The sequence below is a fragment of the Triturus cristatus genome, chromosome 6 (genome assembly GCF_964204655.1).
Source record: "Triturus cristatus chromosome 6, aTriCri1.1, whole genome shotgun sequence".
NCBI classification, from domain to species: Eukaryota; Metazoa; Chordata; class Amphibia; order Caudata; family Salamandridae; genus Triturus; species Triturus cristatus.
The window spans coordinates 860053642-860068093 of NC_140589.1; the positions used below are offsets into that span (position 1 = coordinate 860053642).

The 14452-nt window shown below is 41.0% G+C and overlaps 1 protein-coding gene across 1 annotated transcript in view; it reads left to right on the plus strand.

Moving 5' to 3' along the window:
* LOC146817969 (chitin synthase chs-2-like) overlaps positions 1–14452 on the plus strand; it is a 281940-nt gene that overhangs the window by 74203 nt on the left and 193285 nt on the right. The window contains exons 4-5 of the mRNA XM_085609724.1: positions 1897–2966; positions 5925–6014. Of these exons, the coding sequence (XP_085465850.1) occupies positions 1897–2966; positions 5925–6014 (1160 nt within the window). The remainder of the gene's footprint in view (positions 1–1896; positions 2967–5924; positions 6015–14452) is intronic.

Sequence of the window (14452 nt, forward strand, 5' to 3'; positions counted from 1 at the left end):
CACTTTCTCTATTCAACAACAATTCTATAAGAAGCAAATGCCTTCATTTCTATTCATGCTTCTATTGTATAATAATACATGCTGTGATATTTCTAAAAGCAGGTTGTTTACTGGTAGCACTGGGACGCATGCGCGGTTCGTTCCATTACTGTGGACATATAGGGAACTTTGATGTACAGCTTTATTCAAAGTCCTTTGTGCTTAGCTTTTCCTTTCACTGCAGTGAGATTTTTTGTGTGGGTGGTTAATTACTGCAATGTGTAAACAACATTGACAACGTCAATAGAATTCCCATAGGTGAAACCTATTGGTTTTGCCAATGCTTGTTATTTACAAGAAAAGTTTGCCTAAATAATATGCTATATGGTGCTTCCAGTTTCTCATAACAAGTAAATCTATCTGTTAAGCAGTATATCTGGAGAAACTATGCTTAAACTAACAGACCTGGTGAATAAAAGCTGATACAGTTACATTCTCCTCTTGACTCTTGTAAACTCATCTTCTAAAAGGATACTGTGACCATTGGCAATCACTTTTCTTGTGCTGATTGCTCACATGGGTAAGCATTGGCAAAGCCAACATTTCTTGCCTTTGACACCTGTTTGCAAATTGGCTTTTCCAAAGCTTGCTTACAAGCATGGCAGCCAACTTGATATTAATGTTACTAATGGAAAGAAAAATTAATACAAAATGGGCACCATGCTTATGTGCCCACCTATGGCAGCAATCATGGAATTATTTTTCTTATGCATTAAAAAATAATTCCAAAATGACTGCAACACAAGTATGCACACCACTTCGCAACAATCACAGAATTATTTTTCTTTACTTTAAAAAAGGTTATGTCAAGATGACCGCCACACATGCGTGTAAAAGCACAATGGCCATTTTACACAGCATTTTCTTTTTGAATTATTTGTATCCCAATACCAGTTGCTTCACATGACTTAAAAACTAAATATTTCAGAAGAGCCCCATCCACCAAACAAAGGCAATAGAAAAATGTGTAGAGCAAAGAGGTCCCAAAGATCCAACAAAGTTTGCTCTCTGGTTCCAAGCTGTTGATGGAAAGTAGGCAATAAGTGCAGCTAGGCTCCTGACTGTCACATATTTTCAGGTACTTGTTCTCCCTTTGACTTCAATTTCAGAAGATAATGTTCAAGAGAAAAGCACCATTTGAAATTCAATTTGCGCTCATGTACAGCATAAATGCCAGGTGGCCTTTAGTAAGATGGATGCTGGGCTCAAACATACCATGGATTGCTGGTCCCATTGGACAAGAGGCTGTCTAGGCTATACATTGTCTCGAGCCTGGCATGGAATACCTAACTAAATTATGTATCACAGAAGGAGCTATGGGCCTCTTCTATAACTGGAAGCATTGTCCCAGCAGGGCACATGGCATTGAGTAACATTCGTATATGGGGCACAGTTAATTTATTGCAGTCTGCTCGTAGACAAGGTAGGAAGGTACAAACTACATTTATGAAATCAAATGTGAGACTCAAAGGGGCTGATATGTTTTTAAAAAGGTGCAGCGCAACACAGCAACCTAAGTATTATGCACGGAAATCTATGATTCACTTAGATTTACATGCAAATACCTCTGGATTATTGTGAACACCGTGAAGTTGGAAAGTTGTGCATATTGTAGAAGACAATCTTTATTCTGTAGATTTCATACTTTCAAACTTTTATTCCCAAATCCATCTCATATCAGCTCACTGACTGACTGCAATATAATCTAAGATGTTCATTGTGAAATGTAGAGAGCGGCTTGACTAGCATGAAGAACACAAACCATGCACTGCCTTGGTTTGTTCTATGTTGTATTCCTAACTGCTTCTTTTGATGTTGTATCCCTAACTGCCTATTTTCTTGTTTCTTTTCGCACAGGTCTGCCTGCTAGAATCTTTCGCTGCTCTTGGCACCGCGGTACTCACTATTGTGGCCATGCCTCATTTCAATGTTCTAAGCAACACAATGATCCTCAACAGTGTCTGCTTCCTTCCTTCGATTCTGCAAATTTATCAGCACATAAGGCATCGCGACTGGAAGACGTCACTGCCTGCTCTCTCGTTTATGTTCACCATGCTGGGGTTCATACTGTTTGGTGTAGGATATTATGTAGATCTTCTGAAGGGCAGCATAAGCAGTTCCGAGATGAGCACAAACATTTCCATCGCTGTTGTTGCAGTATGCTTTGCATCCATCAACTGGTGGGAAAACTTCACAACATTTAGTCAGAATGGATTCTTACAGCACCTAAAGAAAAATCTTGCTGAGTCAAAAACTGTAATGTACATGTGCAGCAGTGTGATTCGGATCCTGGTCACTGGGATTGTTGTTGGCAGCAGCGTGCCCATCATGGGCGAAAATTGGTCGACGTTAACAAGTGCATCATGGGATGAGATTATTTTAGCCATGAGCCTTTTTGGAATCCAAGCTTTATCTTCGGCTCTGTGCCACTGGTTTGGTGTTGTGGCGTGTAAAATGCATTCACTGAAATGCAGTTTTGCCTTTCCCATGTTATGTACTACCTTGACTGTGATATTGACTTTTACAACAGTTTTTGGTTTACAATACAAAGAAGCAGAGGTGAGATCTGAAAACATCAAAACTTTCAATCTGCCATTCTTTTGCCATAATCTCAATGTGCTATTAGATGAGAACCCTTCCAAAGCACAGCTGCTTCTTTTAGAGATCAGCCACAACATCTGCAATACTACAGTTGTAGGACCGCAGTACATTTCCGGATTTGCCTTGCTTGGTGTTTCTGGATTGTGCTGGTGGGTAGGATTGCTGCTCTGCACGTACTATGTCTGGTGGCTGAAGCTCCAGAGGATCGAAAGGACAACCATTCTTTTTGTTAGACGACTCTATGAGGCAGCCTTCATGGACCAATCCATGCTGCTAAACATATATGTCCAAGATTTCAAAGGGGGTGATTCTGAAAGAAAGACATGGTAAGTCTATGAGAAAAACAATAATTAAAACATGTTTTCTCAAAAATACACAAGTGCATATCACTTTTCTTTTTTAGCAGTGGTGGTGATATCCAAGTAGCACTGATGGGATGATGAGGAGGATCAGTCACATAGTGGATAGTGAAAAAGGATCTACCAATTGACAAAGGTCAGCAGACCTCTGAACCTCAGATTTGTTTGGTGAATCATTCAACAGGAAAGCTGAAAACAGTCCTAAGTCCAATTGTTTTAAGAGTAATCATAAATTTGTCTTAGTTAATTTTTATTTCTCTTGAACTAAGTTAAGAGAATCAAGTTCCTTTCCTTTTTAACATAACCTCTTCTAATTTAAAAAAATGGATTGCTAGACACGCATAAAAGATAAGCAAAAAAGTGCCTGGATTAATCACACTGTGTTGATGGATCAAAATGCCACTAGTCAGGGTGCAATGTTAACACTATTAAAAGTGAAACACCATGTAGCAGTGGTCGACTGGGACAAAATTGTACACAGGCTGCATTGAGAACTCACTGTCAATACCTACTACTACATACCTAGTCAGGTGGATAGCAGTTAAACATTTTTGGAAGCCATTCTCTGCCTCAGATATGTAACCATATGTAATCCATTGTAAATGCTGTTATTGCTATTGTCATTACATATGAATTTGTAAGAAAGCTTTACGCTGTCTGGTGGCACAAATGTCTTTCCCTGCTTGCTGCCAACTCTAAGTATATGCCATGGGTTTTGGTTGTCATCGGAACTACAGTCCCCTCTTCAAGTCCCAGTCCAGACCCTTTGTCCTGTCTCCTTCTTATACCCCACTATAAATCCAAGTCAATGTCCGTTTTTTGTTGTAGAATGTCCCATCTTTCATGGATGGGACATCGTGTCAGCTCAGTAGTGCATGCTGTGGTAGAGAATCTTCACTTCACTGTAATTAAGAGGTCTTCCCAATGATCCCAACTTTATGGGTGATATTTAACTTCACCTACATTCCATATCATAGAATGTAGGTATAATACAGCATTTCACTATTCACCTCACCTTCCATCACATGCCCCATCCCACTCCAGAGTATATTAAACCACATAACTAAACTACACCATAGTTCACAACATCATACCTTCCAAACCACACTTTAAAACACAAGGCAACACCATACTGAATGTCATCTTGCTGCTGCTGCTGTGAAATCATATTTAATTCTGCTCTTGACAGGAAAACATCTTAAGCTGTTTCAAAGGTGAGAAACTACCCTAGACAGTTTTCTAAACACCCACAAACCTGCAAGTTTATCCGTATTCACCACCAAATTCAAGCATCCCCAATTTCCACAACCTGCCTTTGTAAGAGGATTTACTCACTCAGAAAATGTTGCCATTCTGCCATAATGTGGGGCCTTCGTAAGGGCTTGTTGTCAATGTCCCTGCTTTCCTCTGCATACACACCATGCACAAACGTGAGGCCTAAAGCTCTCACCTGTCTCGGTCTTTTGTTCATGGGAATCTCCTATGAGGAAAGAAGGGGGCGGGGGAAGAAAGTGGGAAAGAGATTACAAGTCGATTGAGGGAAACGTTCCCTACGTGGAATTCACATTATCCATGTGGTCCCTATCTCCAATATTTTGCCATAAATGGTGACGGTTCAGGCCTCACATTTGTGCATGGTGTGCATGCATAAGTAAGCAGGGACGTTGAAAATAAGCCTTGACGAAGGCCACAGACCCAGATGAGCTTTATGCGAGGGCTGAAACATATTGGCTAGGACACAACAGATTTAGTTGAACAAATTGCTTTCAATAAAAAACCTTCAAAACGTTTTTTAATCATATCCCAGGTAACCCATGAATAAAGAAGGAATTCAAGGGTATACCTGTAGATATTTTTAGTAAAGTACTTTTCATCTGGATCCCTGCTTATCCAGTTTTGATTTATTTAAGAACTCCTACTTCATTTTTGGTTGAGTCCGCCCTGGTGGTACCATCCTACCAAGGTGTGGATAGGTGCCGATGATGAAGCATGTCACAATCAAGTGAGTGAGGCGTCTAATCCAATATCTTTGGATATCCAAGAGGTTTATGGAAGGATCACCCTACACAATAATTCCAGTTGCTTTTTGTGTGTTTATGTAACTTCGGGAGAGTGCAACTTGTCTTAGAATCTCTCGCTCTCTAACCGTGTGAAAACAATGTGATCCCTCACAAGCACTCTTAATGCATTTTTTAATAGTGCTCAGGAATGCAGACGCCATAACACTAGTGAAGTAGTGTACAGAAGGAAGGCTGTAAGAATCAGTGAGGGTGGCAAACAGTGAACATGTCTGTGGTTTGTTTTAATGCAAGTACATAGTGGACTCAGCATGTTTCTTTACAGTCTATTGATTCAGTTAATTCTTCATTACAAGAACACCCGACTTATGAGTACACCCACATGTAGTTGAGTGTAAATTCTCCTACAATGCAGATCCAGTCACAAAGCTTGCTGGTTCCACTCAGGAATGGATGATCAACTTATTTCCATATTAGTATAGATAACCCTCCTGGGTTTTTGTATGCCTGATGGCCAGAAGATTATGGATATAACAGACAGTGATGGGATGGTCTGAGCACCCACACAATGAATGCAAGATGTGTGACTTGTCCTTGTTTTGCATGTATGGCGGAGTGGGATTTTTGGATGGTCTGGGTGGAAAAGGGTAACAAAAATAGATTGTATGCCTTGTAGGGTTCTTTTGCAACACATATTTATCTATATTTCTTATCTCTTTGGTTGACACCGGTCAATATTTATGAAGGGTATATTTGTTGTTTCATAGCACTACATGTTCCCTTCATACAGTCAGACATAATGTATACTTCCTGGTGCATAGAGCTTCATGACTTGTATTGTGTAGTAGTAGGACCACCTGTTTCCATTGATGCCTTTATTTAATTTGCCTGTTATTTCTTTTCACAGCACCACAGAACATGTCAAAATCTACCTCTGTGCAACAATGTGGCATGAGACGTTCGACGAAATGCTAAAGATCATTACATCAATGTTTAGGTACAGTTTTATCAAAATAATGCATTATGTGTTAATAGTGAAATGTTACGGTACAATAAACAGGAAGGCAATAAACATGGCCGTAACCTTGCAACACAGGGTGTGAGAGCTACAATTAGGATCCACGTGGAGCAAAAGCAGCCAAAATAGTTAGCAATGAAATCAAAGGTTGTGATTGAGTTTCAGATCCTGTGGAGGAATTTGGAAAACCATGAAAAATTAAATTTTCCTGTTTTGGTGCTTTCCTTCCCCAAAGAAGGTGTCATTTGTGGTGTTGCCATTTGTTGAATGTCTACTATTATTTTTCTCCAGTTGGGCCAATAATATTTTATAACACTGAACTCCAGAGCGCCACCTGTTTCTGGCCTGAATTTATGCTATATTATCGCCTTTTTCTCAGGGTCATCCTACTCTTTAATCTAAGGTAGTTCCCCATATAAGTATTCACGGGAGAAGAGGACCTCTTCAGCCATCTCTTTCAGGCTATTTGACTTAGTTATTTTTTGTGTTTTTCCAAAGGCCCAAGAGAGTGGCAGAGTATTATACAGGGATAGGTAAACAGTTAAAGAGAATAAGGCTATTTCTCACTACTCTCCCAATGAGTTATGCACATATATGTGATAGTTTTATGAGTCAGAGATCCCTAGCAGAGAATCTTTCATGGGTAATATATAAGGTACCCCAACCTGTACACCGACATCAGTGCGCACAAAGAATAGTATATTACTTCATATGAATATTTACTATACACTCTTTGGCTTTAAACTATGTACATTAAAAGTATCATAAATTATATAAACAACTCAAGTATTATTATATAAGTTTTAGTTAGGGCGTAGGTTATAGAAGCTCCAATTGCATTACACATCCCTACCTATCAACCAAAAACTCTATCTAGATAATCACTAGCAATTTGAAAGCATGTTGTATAAGCTCATGCTGATATGCCAAGACATGGAAAGCTTCCCCGCATACTTCTTGATTCCATCAGGCATGAAAACGGCATTCCATAGTTTAGCAGGCCTTCCAGAAACTGTTCTGTCTTTCTAACTCCACCCTTACACCTTTTACCTCGTATAACATTTTTGTTTAGGCTATATTATGGATCAATGGAGCAAGAAGAGTTTAGCTTGTGCTTAGCTCGTAGTTTGCAAAAAATATATTAAGCTATATTTCTTGTTATAAAATACAACACGTGGACTTCTCCCCTTTCCTTCAAGAAGGACATCTGAAAGATCATCTCTCTTTATAGTTGCACTTCAGGTGCCAACTGTATGAACAGTGTGTGCAACACAGAATGAAAATATTTCTTCCTTGCCTTGTTAGCGTTAGTTATAAGACAAACAAGCATTAAAGAAAAACATTGCAATCAAGCTCACATTTATTACTCCATCCAAACAAGTTAGTATGTCTTAAAGGGCCTACAAGACTCATTCCAGCCGTTCAGATTCACAAACAATGACCACGTTAACATACAAGTAGCCGGGGGCGTGGTCTGGTCACCAAGGAAGATGGCCGCCTGAAGTGAGAGCTCCGTCGCGGGATGGGCCCCTGAGGAGAGCGGCACTTTTCCCTGCGTATACAGGTTCTATATTCGTCATTTTTTGCAGGCTAAGAGCTCGCAGGCAAGTTTGGCTAGTTTTTCGGCAAAAAACAAGCCCCGCATACCTGAATTCGGGAACGATGTAGAGCTCCAGCACGCCCCGGTCCACTTCATGACTCCTAAGAACTGCGTACTCTGTGGCTGTGCCTCTTGTTCCTGCTGAGGCCGTGCCTCTTCTATTTGGTGACACTCAGCAATGCTTCTTCTGGGAATTGAAGTTCTACATTGCCATTTATCTCCACAACGTCATCCTAACAGCCGCAATTTTGAAAATATGTGAGTACATGACAGGATTGCCTCGTCCTGTCATTGAGTTCCCTCATTTTAAACTTGCCTCATGCATCTTGCGAAGTCAATCGCTTTTCCTTAAATAGAATGCATGAGTCAATACAGCACTTGGGACTGCAAGAAGAGGTAAGCAATGTTAATTTATCCATTATTCAGTAAACATATCGCTTTACTGAAATTATTTATGAGGTGAAATCTAAAAGTCTAGCGGTTTCCCTCCTGAAACCTTTCTACATTTATTCACTTGCCTGACAGGATGAACTGAGAGCAGACTATTAATGACAGCTGTGTGAAATTAACCCTAGCATGTAATGGCTGTACAAATATTTGATAAGCTGACATTATCAGAGCATTTTGTCTAATCAGCTACCTTTTATGAACAGAACCCAATACATTTCTTTCACATTGCTATGCTAACAACAGTATCTGCAATAGCACATGCCAACATTTATACAACCATTAATCAAATAAATATTATTTTAAATCCAACAAGTTAAACAAGCAATACACAATCTCTACAATAAATACCTTTCTCACTTTGTGTATCTATTCTATCACGTCAAGAACAATATCAATCTTCTAAATCTTTTAAGAGGCGTCAAAACAGATATTTACAATCATATTAAGGCACGTAAGATCACCTTTGCATGACCTCAGTGTGTTGAAAATACACGTTGAATGTCTGGTATTAAAAACAGAAACAAACCCCCTATATAACTTTTATGTGCAGAAGTTCTCAAACAATCCAATACCATGCCCGAGAATGGACGCACCTCTTCTACAACTAACTCACCCCATGTCTCCCCTTCTGCTACTGACTTCACATCAATGGAGACCATGGAATGCATATCACATAAAATTTCAAGTGTCAGTCGTCGATTGGAAGGTATGGATAGTACCATAACATCCATGGCTGCAGAGACCAAGTCAATTAGGGCAGACGTTGCAGGTTTTCACACTAGAATCGATGGGATAAACTCACGAATATCAGTGATGGAGAGCCGCCTCGACTCATTACAAAGTAGAGAACAAGAGCTTCTGTTCCTGCGTAGTAAAATAGTTGATTTAGAAGACCGAAGCAGAAGAGACAACGTCCATTTCTTTGGGTTGCCAAAGAATATTGAATGCCAAAATACCAGAGCTTTTCTTTGTGACATTCTTCCAAAATTGACTGGCATTCTTTTTAATCCAACTTTAGAAATCCAACGAGTCAATCGAATATGTCCTCCACGCAAAGACTCTGCAGCATGTCCGAGGCCACCTATTGCCTGTTTTCTCAAACATGAACAAGCAAGACAATTATTGGATATAGCTCGTTCGCAAGGCTCTTTTTCGTATAATGGTCACATCATCCACATGGCAGCTGATTTCTTTAAGGAAACAAATGAACGGCGGAAGACATTTCTCTCCATGCGACCTTAACTTCGTCAACTAGATATCAAATATGGACTATTTGAGGCTACACATTTTCGCATCACTAAGAATGGGGATTCTAAAGATTTTTATGACCCAGAAGATTTACAGAAATTTCTAGACAGTATAAAATCAGAAGATATGGAGGTACAATATACACAAAAGGAACAAATTCAACCAGCCTCTCATCTTTCTTAACAGCTGTCGGATAACAGAAGACAAAATCTCAACAATCGTGGCAGAGTCTTGGAAAGACTTAACCATTCTCAAGAAGTCAAGAATTCAGCTCTGTAATCTGCTTCTACCTTTACACAAGAACCACATAGAGAGAAGTCTCGGTCCCCTCTTAAATCCACCTCAGATGCAGACTGAAAGTGTTGTTAATCAAATCTATTGTTAGTATTTATACACATAGTTGAAAGAAGGCCTCAAAATAGTTTATAGTCCTTTTTCATCAGTATAAGTATTATGAACAGATTTCATGATATCACAAGGAATGATGCTCCAATCTTGCTCAGCTGAATATTTTCCTCATATTATATCACAATATTATTTCAGGCTATAGTGTGCTATAGTATTATATTATTTTATTTTGTATTTATAATGTTTAACATTTATTTGACCATGATTGAGCCATACCCGTGTTATCCGGCCGACTCGTACAGCTATATGAGCGAGCAAGTACGATGCGAGCTACGTGAAATTCACCGACCGAGTCGTTTCCGGGTCCGAACCGCTCCGTACGTCTCGGTCGTAAGCTAACCGTGGTGTGCAATGGATGCGATTTACAACTGAGCCCATACAATGCACGCGTCGGACAGCCTGTGCGAGCCAGAGTGTCCGGTTTGATAAACGTCCGGGTGGTTGCCTTTGGAGGTCCGCGTCGGACACCCTGTCACCTGCAGCCCTACGACTCGGACACATGGGGAGACCCAAGGGTCCCCCCAACACAGGCATGTACGGTGCGAATGGCACCGACGCGTACCCACTGTAGGGGGCCTATTCAGTCAATGGGAGCCCATGTACGCGTCTTACGACCGGCTCCCATTGACTGCTATGGGAGTCCGACCGAACCGAGTCTGGCAGCATACGGCCGCATCGTACTCGCTCGGTCGGACTGCAGGACTCCGGCTCGGTCGGAAAACACTCCGGATCCGGCTCAGTCGGAGTGCTTTCCGACCCGGATCGGAATCGGCATCTGAATATATTATGCTCTATTCTATTATTTTAGGTTACAGTATGCTGCATTTATTGATATTACCCTATTTAATATTCATAATGTTTCATTCTTAATAACTTATATTTATTATTCTTAATATATTTCCTATATATATATATCTATATTCACTGAAAAAACCATAGGTTTCAGGGGCGTTATAGTTAGCTGGACTTTTCACTCGTACAAAACCATAGAAATTCCCCCGTTATAGTTAGTTCAGCTAACTATAACTCGCGCGCCCGCAATGCACTGCTGATGACGTCACATATTACATCACTCATGACATGGTCAGTGACATCACTGATGACATCTCAAATGACATCACTGATGACATTACTGATGACATCATCCAGTGAATGTGTGTTTTTCTGAAAATTACATATGTTTTATATATGTATATCTCAAGGTCGATGGAAGAATAAATGGGTATATAAGTGTCTAAATGGATGATTTGTTTTTGAAAAATTGATTGTATAACTGACTGATTAAGTGTATCTTAGTGAATACATGGCTTAGTGAGTAATGTTTAAATATGTAAATATCTGTATCAGTCTCTCACTTTGTGTATAAGTGGCTGCATGGGTTGGTGAGTAGCTACATGAGTGTCTATATAGGTTATTAGTTGGTTTTTTGAGTATCAGTATAAGTGTCTGATGTCTGTATGGTTCGGTGGGCGGTATTACGTAGTGCATAGGTGCATGAATGAGTGACTCACTGTTTGTATGTGTTGAAGACAGCATGTGTGCAGGACTGTATGGGTGGATGAGTGTGTGCATGGGTGTGTTAGTGAGTGAATTATTGTCTCAATAGTGTCTCTATGAGTAACTACATATGTTTTAAACTAGTATATGTGACTATTGGTGTATATAAGTGAGTATATGTGAGAGTGAGAGATTGATAGAGTTCCTGTAGGAATGAGTATGTGTTTCTATAAGTGATTGTTAAAAAGACTAAGTATGTGTAAGTTTCTGTAGAAGTAAGTGTGGTGGTGTGTGTATAACTGTATATGCAGGTAAACGGATGTTTGATTCTTTATTAGCATGAGTGACTATGTGTGTGAGTAACTTTATGGACGAGTGGCGTTGTGTAACAGGATGTATAGGTGTATGAGTACATATGATGAGTGAGTACATGTATGAGTGACTGTATAGGACTGTTGGTGAATGAGTGGATGTGGATGTGGATCTTACAATTACTGAATAGGTTGTTGTAACTGGTATTGGTATGTCCATTGTTTTGAAAATTTTAATTTCTATTTTTGAATGTGTGTATCAAAGGTTATATTAGGGGGAGAGGAGGTCTGCCACTCTATCACAAGGATGATGTCATCAGTGATGTCATCAGTGATATCATGAGTGATGTCACTGACCATGTCATGAGTGATGTAATATGTGACGTCATCAGCAGTGCATTGCGGGCGCGTGAGTTATAGTTAGCTGAACTAACTATAACGGGGGAATTTCTATGGTTTTGTACAAGTGAAAAGTCCAGCTAACTATAACGCCCCTGAAACCTATGGTTTTTTCAGTGAATTTCTAAGGTTTTTTAAATGCTAATTCCTAGCTATAACGTGCCTGAAACCTATGTTTTTTTCAGTGAATTTCAAAGGTTTTTTAAATGCTAATTTCTAGCTATGCCTAGGACATGTGGAGAAAGAAGGAAAAACGCACAGAAAGAAAAAAAAGAAATGCAGAAAGAAGCAACAGAAGTCCTCAAAGACGAAGAAAAGTGCAGGAAGAAGTATAACGTGCAGAAAGAGCAAACAGAAGAGCAGAAACAAGCCTTGTTGCAATATCATCCTGTACCCTCAACTTTTTCAGACGGATACTGGTGGTAACTGAGTCTGACTAACCAGTCCTAGAGCCAGTGCTATGTTAAAAGACACTCAGAATACAGTGAAAACACCTACATACACTAGGGCACACTATGTGTTGGGGTCCCCCTGTGATTAGCATGACCTCCTCTGTAAGCCCCTAGTATATAATAGGGCAGGGGATTAAAACTACCTCTTAAAACGCACCACAGGGCATGTTTGCACACGTCACCTCAGACCCCGTCCCCTCCCTTCCCCACTGTGTAAACACGCCCTGTAGCCGTTTTAAGTTGGGAGATTAAGTCCCCTTGAATCCTGAGGGTCCCTAGGGTCCAAAAAGACCACTGGGTACCTCCAGTAAGCGCCACAGAGCTGTGTTGCAGAGAGGAGTAAAAAGTGGCACGGCCTGCACCACCTCTCTGCAACGCAGAGCAGTGGTGCTTACTGGAAGCACCTGGTGGGCTAGTTGGACCCCAGGGTCCCTCAGGATTGAAAGGGAATTATTTCCCCAACTTAAAAACGCGCCACAGGGCCTGTGGGCGTTCTGAGTTGAGAGATTAAGTCCCCTTGAATCCTAAGGGTCCCTAGGGTCAAACTAGCCCACTAGGTACCTCCAATAAGTGCCACAGAGCTGCGTTGTATGGAGGTGTAAAAAGGGGCGTGGCCTCAGAACACCTGTCTGCAACGCAGCTCCCTGGCGCATACTGGAGATACCTGTTGGGCTAGTTGGCCCTCAGGGACCCTCAGTATTGAAGGGGAATTAATTCCTCAACTTACAACTGGCCAGGGGGCGCGTTTGCAGAGTGCTGCAAGGAGGGGGCGTGGCCTCCGGCGCGATGCCGGTCTTTAATTTATTTATTTTTAAGAAGGAGGGCTGTGTGGCCCCCTTTCTTTTTCTAATTTATTAGCCCTGGGGACCCCATCCCCCAGGGCCTGCACCCTAATTTTTTTTGTTGAAAAAAATTAATTTGGCCCTCCCAAGGCCTTAATCGGCCCCGGGGACACCAACCCCCAGGTCATGGCCTTTTTTAAATGTTTTTAGTCTTTAGGAGGGGGGCAATGTTGCCCCCCTCCTCAGGCCACTTATGGCCCCGGGGACCCCATCCCCCGGGGCAGGCCTTTGTTTTTTATTTTATTTTTTAAAATATATATTTATAAAAACACCTAGGACATGCTGGACAAACCGTATGTACCTATCACCATGACGATTTGCGGGATATTCATTAAAAGGCGACTATGCATATAATGAATCCACGTAGAATGTATTCACACCGCTAGTGAAGCTCTGACATGTCTGACACCCTACCGTGCCTAATCCCGGCGCCCCCGCTGGTGGGTACTCTCCAAGTAGACACCCTTGTCGTTTATTTATACAAACATGGGTAGCTATTTTCTGGCACATTTAATACACATGCACACCAAGCCATTCAAAGGGGATTCAACAAAAATTCGACCAAACTATGCAAGGAACCCCCTCACGGTTAATAAAACACACATCCACCGCCGGATGTGTAATACTTTTTATTTTACTCTCTGGAAAGGAGACAAACCTCACTTGAGAGTCACAGCGTGCTCCTGGCTGAGCCCAATGCTGTGTTACACCCACCAGTGCCCGCCGAGTGCCACACACCTCTGTGTTGTATTCCACCAGCTAGTACGTATGCTATGACACTCTCTAGCCCATGTTCACTGTAACACCACCCCGTGAATATGTCATGCCACACTTGCCTTCGCACGGGTTATATTGCCCCATCTAACGTGCCTTCCTTGATGCCTATGTTATAAAGCACAGCGCTATGCCATACATATTACAATCTGGGATCCATATCTTTGTCACAGTGCATATGCAATGTTACACTACCCAGCACATATTTTATATTACAACTTTAGAGACTACTTAGGTTACACAACACTGCCCTGTGCATATTACACTCCAAGGCGCATATCACATAGCAAGCGCTAGTGCCTGTGCTATCTCGCGCTCTCCAATGAATCTGTCATTCCGCACAATGTATTGCATATTATATTTCACGCCCCGGTTCATCTTATATCACACTTTTTGGTGCATAGTTTATACCATATACTATATCTAGTTTTCATTT